The sequence below is a fragment of the Topomyia yanbarensis genome, chromosome 3, assembly GCF_030247195.1.
Source record: "Topomyia yanbarensis strain Yona2022 chromosome 3, ASM3024719v1, whole genome shotgun sequence".
Lineage (NCBI taxonomy): Eukaryota > Metazoa > Arthropoda > Insecta > Diptera > Culicidae > Topomyia > Topomyia yanbarensis.
Genome location: NC_080672.1, coordinates 355264404 through 355271206, shown reverse-complemented (window position 1 = coordinate 355271206; position 6803 = coordinate 355264404). Strand labels below are relative to the sequence as shown.

General features: G+C 35.1%; 1 protein-coding gene across 1 annotated transcript; it reads left to right on the top strand.

Moving 5' to 3' along the window:
• Positions 1 to 218: 218 nt before the first annotated feature.
• On the top strand, positions 219 to 2347 carry LOC131690098 (terpene synthase). Its single transcript, XM_058975632.1, has 6 exons — positions 219 to 441; positions 522 to 676; positions 1259 to 1403; positions 1472 to 1832; positions 1915 to 2042; positions 2153 to 2347. The coding sequence occupies exons 1-6, from the start codon at positions 361 to 363 to the stop codon at positions 2240 to 2242; spliced, it is 960 nt and encodes a 319-aa protein (XP_058831615.1). The 5' UTR covers positions 219 to 360; the 3' UTR covers positions 2243 to 2347.
• The last annotated feature ends 4456 nt before the right edge of the window (positions 2348 to 6803 follow it).

Below are 6803 nucleotides of genomic sequence, written 5' to 3'. Positions count from 1 at the left end.
GCTTTCAAATTATTTTATATGAAACCGTCCATAGTCCGTAGCTCGCCCCCAACCAACGAATTTGCGCTGTATACGAATCGTTAGAAATTTTCAATTTTTGATAGTTGGCTCGTACGCCCTAATCAAAAATTACTCAAGAGATTTTGAAACAAGCGCATTCGTTTTGCGTAACTCTCTTCACAGCAACTCTGCTGTCTCTTTAAAAGTGACATTTGCTTGTTGAGTAAATTCCAGTCATTATTCGTGTTTTGAACTTACCGGATTCAAAAGAAGTGCTATTTTTGTATTGTTTAACTTGAAAAGTACCGATTTGCAGACTATATTTTGTAGTGCTAGAAGGAGAACTGGTACACCGACAAAATGGAGAACTTTGACATGGAAGAGTTCAATCAGATATTGGAAAAATGCCGCGATCAATCGCTACAGAAGGAACAGGATACCGTAAGGATTTTTTATGCTTTGTCGTAAACGTTCCCGTTCCAGAGTTGCCCAATTGTTTGAATCGAACTTGTTTGTTACAGATTTTACTGGAACCGTTCGAGTATATCCAGCAGATACCGGGCAAGCAGTTTCGTTCCAAGATGGCACTAGCGTTCAACCATTGGCTGAATATTCCGGTGGAAAAGTTGGTCGCTATCGGCGAGATTGTCCAGATGATGCATAATTCTAGTCTGCTGTAAGTATGGCGGTGTTGTTTTTTACATGCTTATCAGGCTGATTCATGATTACCAAAGATAACATTAATTCCTGGAAGTACATTTAAAGTGGTTAGTTAAGTTAAACAACTTTATAACCATAACTAACTAAACTAGATTCAACGGAAGAATATCCGTCATTAGATTTAAGTGTTTTCATGCGGATCAAATTCAAGTTCAGGGGCATATGTTTGCATATAAACCATATGAAGTTGTATATTACGTGCTTTAAAAAGTCAACAAACGTTTTCGTTTTCAACATTGTAAACTCATTCAAACGTGGGTGTAGTATGTCACCGGTGTAGCACCTTGTGAAAACGTAAACGCTATAACACTCATTTTTTTTTTTTCCAATTAGAACATATTTATAAACTCTTGGCTGAAAGAAAACGTTACAATAATGTTATATTGGCCTATGTCTGAAAATTATTTATCTACGTATGTTTGCTGGAAAGCATTCAAAGCAACATTACTAATGTCATTTGTTGTTAACTACAGCACCCGAATACCACTGACTTGGTCTTACACATATCCGTTTTCTCTCTTGGTTGACCGCTTTACAGAATCGACGACATCGAAGATAACTCTATACTTCGCAGAGGAATTCCAGTGGCTCACAAAATCTACGGCATTGCGAGTACGATCAATGCCGGCAACTACGTGTTGGTGTTGGCACTCGCCAAAGTCAACAAGTTGGGACACAGCGACGTAAGTTTTCGTGGCAAGTGTTGGCTAATGCACTTTAATAATAACTTACTCTTTGTCTCACTGAACAGGCCCAACAGGTGGTAACGGAGCAACTGTTGGAACTACACCGTGGCCAGGGGATGGAAATCTACTGGCGAGATAATTTCATTTGTCCTACCGAGGCGGAGTACAAGCAGATGGTAATACGGAAAACCGGGGGACTGTTCATGTTAGCCATTCGGTTGATGCAGCTGTTCAGTGATAACCAGAAGGATTTCACCAAGCTGACGGCAATTTTAGGGCTGTCGTTCCAGATTCGGGATGACTACTGTAATCTAACGTCCAAATCCTATTCGGACAATAAGAGCTACTGTGAGGATCTGACTGAGGGAAAGTTCAGCTTTCCGGTGATACATGCCGTGCAGAACCAGAAAGATCGACAGGTTTTGCGTGAGTATTGCCACAGTGAACTCTTTTTTACAAAGTGTTTTCGTTTCTGAAGACGATTCTTTTCTTTCTGTTTAAACCATAGATATTCTGAGGCAGCGAACTCAGGATGTTGAGGTGAAACGGTATTGTGTTTCCTTACTCGAGAAGCTTGGTAGTTTCAAATATACCGAAGAGGTGTTGGAAAAGCTCGACCTTGAGACTAGGGCAGAGGTGAGTTATTTTTACTGATGCGAGTTTCAATTGAATTGTGTCGGGACCTATCCTGCTGATGTTAAAACCAAAACCAGTTTCAAACCATGTTTCTTTCATTATTATTCCAGATCGAACGCCTCGGATCCAATCCGATCATGCTAGCGCTACTAGACGATCTGCTTAGTTGGAAAATGGAAGACACCTGTAAAGAAAAGTAAACTCCTTCCGCACGTCACGCAAACTGCATTTTTTTCGATTCGAACTGATTCTGATAAGCAGACACACGCCTCTAAACGTTCTGTAACAGACAAAGATGTATTATATTTTTTCACTCTTTTTTGATGAATAGTGCGATGAAAGACAACCTCTAGTAACTAGCAGTAAACTGCAGAAAAGACGAGTGGTTTCCTTAAGGTTATATATTTTGTAAGCGTGATTAAATCAAGATTTGTCCACATTGTCAAAGACAAATTCACCAAAGTGAGATCAAAGGCGAAATGTTCGACTATACCGACAAACGAGAAAAGACTGTTACCGTTACCGGTAGCACTAATTTGTTAAACTTATAATTTTGATGTCTATTAAATTGGAATGTCAGGTGTTGTAAAACGAATGGTTACTTGAAAGTCAACAGTTTCTTGCAAAAGGCTTACTGAAATAGCAAACTAAAAAATTGCACGGTGTCTTTTGAGAGGTGTGTTTATGCACTGGATCTAGCATAAAGCAAATGATAGGAATGAACGGAAGATTCTCACGCGAATATCCGATGGTTCACAGCCATCTTGAATGGAAAATTTGTGCACGTTGTTTGTAGGTCGCTTGAAAGTATAAATATACACACACTTAGGTAAGCAACAACTTGGATTATAAATCCTTTTTTCGTTTATTTCGTATTTATGTTGTTCCTAGGCTAGTTTCATTCGTTGAATTTTATCACGTTTATTTTTCTTTGGAAAACATATTCGAAATACCTTGGGTGTTTGTTGTTTTTATTAGCTTGGTTGTAAATATTTCAACCAATGTTGCTTTAGAATCTTCTTCGCAACGAAGCACGGTGAATATGAATCAGCTGCATTCGTCCAATATCGTTCTTCGCTCTTATATTCAAGTTGCTGTTGATATTCACCCACGAATGAAGCCGACGGCCAATCCGTGTTCATCCGAATGCTTTATCCATACGTTCTTACCTTGCTACTCATCGAGCGACCGAATGAACTGCACGAGGAATCTATGAAGTGAATGACGAATAAACCAATCAGCAAACCATTCCTCACCATAGCGATGATCGTTTACAACTGTTGGCGAAGATGACTACAATTTCATCTTCGCAGAATGATGACTGGCGAAGAAATATAATTGTATTCTGATGCGTTGTACTGTTCGGAACAAGCCAATGCGCTACTGGTTCTTAGTACAAAACTATGGGTAAAATTAACTGGTAGCCGAATCAAGGCAATATATGTTATACATATATAGGACAATCTTAATAGAAGCCTTGTTTATCAAGCATTCAAAGGAAATTGAATCCATGTCTGGTGATAAAATTCGGCATGAGGCAAATAAAATGAGGATGAAGTTTTGGTTTAATCTGCGCATGGTGATATACCATAATAATTTAATCTATTGCTGATGTTTTGCTAGTATCACGACGAAATCGTTCAATCAGCACGACTGTTTAAAAATAACATATCTTAAGCAGTAAAATGAACAGTTTTTGGTGGGTGAAATATGGATAACGCAAATATTATTTTTTGCTCCCCCATGCGGGAGACTTGACGAAGAGTGTTGTGAAAAATAAAAATCATGCAAATAAAGGCTAAGAAAAAAAAGCTGTAATTTTTTTTTTCAATATTGTCGAGATCCTTAGATACCAATAAAAATATAAAATGGTTGCATTTCATGAAGTTAGATTTTTTTAAAAGCATTTCCTTTTAGGGATTAACTATACAGCATACATTGCACGCGCACACGTCTTAAATTCAGCCATAAGACTAACTGCTAACTTTGTTAACTAGTACTATAAAGATAGATTGATGTTTAGGGTGAGTTTTTTGTGACGTGGTTTAATTAACAGCAGGTACAAAAAATTTGTTTCTTTCTTCAGCCTATTACACAGTGGTCGGAAACGCCAAAAACATAAACTTAATTCACTAGAGGCCAAACCATCGAATATATCACAGGGTGTCTTTGGAGGAATTGTTCGTATGAATATTCCCACAATCTGATAACAATTGAAATTAGGCATGGCTTACTATGATCGAACTAAAACAATTAACTTTTTATATTAATGAGGTATAAAGTTGGTGTCTTCGACAAATTTGGAAATGCTCGTAGTGAAGAATTTTGTTGAAGAACTTGAGCTTGTAGGACTAAAGGTTATCGATTTATAAGGCGTTTTCTATGGCAAGTTGTAATTGAATGTCTAGTTTTTTTTAATATAACTTTTTTAATTGTGATTTTTCGTGCAAACAATGTTCGAGACAAATGTGTAGGTATCAACTACATAATATTGTCGAAGACTGTATGTAAAAATACTCATTCGTTTCAAAGTTATTGAAGATTTTGACATTTATTTACACCAACTTCAACTACGTATAAGAAAGAAAGATGCAAACCAAAATGCACGAACAGGCACTTTTTTCACTGTCTAAACTATGCACAATAAAGGTAAGAAGGTTTGGTGCGTGGCACTCTACAACCCTATGAATAGAGTAAGCTTACTTTATCTTTTATGATTTCAATTTTTATTAGATTGTGGGGAATATTCATGCGAACAATTTCTCCAAAGACACCCTGTGATATATTCGATGGTTTGGCATCTAATGAATTAAGTTCACATTTTTGGCGTTTCCGTGTATTGCCACTTGGTTAAGTCTTCCCATAAAATCTTGGCCATGTCTCCCCAACATTTCTTCATTGAACGCAAATTTTAGTAGTAACTATTCCAATATTCCGATTTATGTAAAATCATTTCACTACTTCATAAGTAATAACATGATATGAGTTCCATAAAAAATAATTTACTCGAATAAATACACAAAGTTTGATTTAAAAAATACATCATTGAACGCAAATTAATTGATTACAGAATACTTTCTATGATGAAAGGATTTTCCATTTCAAACTTTAAAAAAAACCTTGAGGGATCGAAACAAGTATAAAAAGATTTTTTTGAATTTAAGTGCCAAATAGAATACGTTACAGCCAATTGTATAATCTTACGTCAAGTCTCCCTATGTTCCCTTACTCTATTGTCGGAGCAAATAAATTTACGTATATTTTCGAAATATATTAGAAGTACCAAGTTCCAATCAATCGTAAATCTAAGATTCACCCACATAAAATAAATAACTTGATCAAACTGATTTGAAAAGAAATCCGAATATAATCTGTATTCGACCTATAGTCATTTGATTTCTTACATTTTGGTTATACTTATATTATAAAACATACTGTTACTGAGAAATAAAATCTGTAATCTGCGTCCAATATAATTTGGCACCATTTTTTTACGACATATTTTGAACACTATTTATTTTATACTTCAGAGGTAAAAAAATACAAACGAACTTTTTCAAATACATAAAACTCACAATCCAATTATTGAAAATCAATTGAAATGTACTATCAAATCCAATTTAAACATGCATCATTTCTCCCGATTCCTCATGGCAATCGTGGAATTATGAATCGTTTTCTATGACATTTTCTCAACTGTGATTTTTGATTAAGTTGGGCTTAAAGATTAACTAATAATACTGAGACCAAACCAAACGAATTTGGAGGAATTAGCAGTAAAGGAGACAAATGTATGAAAAGCGTCCAAAATAAGGAGGGGTCCAAATTACGTAGATTATCTTATCATTCGTTCTTCAACATCGTATTTCTATCTCTTGATTTTTGTGTAAATTTGCAATTTTTCTGCAGTCCGTTTTATAAGACTCTTTCTCAAAATGTATTCCACATAACTTTTTTTTCGCGTACGTCCATTGTTCGTCCAACTAGGAATATTTTCTACCAAATTAACAACTAATATCTTCAGTTAGGAGTATTTTGTGACTTTTTGAAAGTAAAGCTTTCGAAGTTAGTGTAGGGTATTGCGGTGTTTTGTGTTTCTCAAAGACAGTGACAATTGTTAAAGTTAGTCCAGATGCCAAATTTTGCAAAGGTTGGACAATTTTTAATCCCCGCCAACTTCAATTGAAATTTTTGCCCTTGGCATTATGAAAAAATATTAGAAAAAATACTATTATTAGCCTTTAGAAAATTACAGCTCATATATTTTTAAGGGAGCAATCTTAGTATTATAATAAGAATACATCCATTTCTTGAAAAAAACGAAGTTAGGGTATTGGGGTATTTTGTTCCAAAAATTACCTTCGTAATAACATTTCTGCTGTATGCTGTAAATCATACATCTTTTGCAGTTTTTCAAATCTTCAACAACTCTATACCGGTTGAGATGGGATTCCTAATGAGATGTTTTGTGTAGAACGATTTTTTCATCAAATATGGCGCCGTTCTTATTGATAAAATCCAACATATTTTATGTCACTGTACTGGGATAATATATAGAAGTACTGGTGTTTTCCTTTAATTTTTTGGTGAATTTCCTTTAAGAATTAAAGGTGATTTTTACTACGAAAATGCGAAAAACGTTCATTTCATTTTCATGTGTCAAATTCATTGCAAATATTAAAATCAAAAGAAAAAAATATACAACTTCCTTATTACATTTTTTCAATTACCTGAGGGATAAGTAAATTAAAAGTCTTTCCT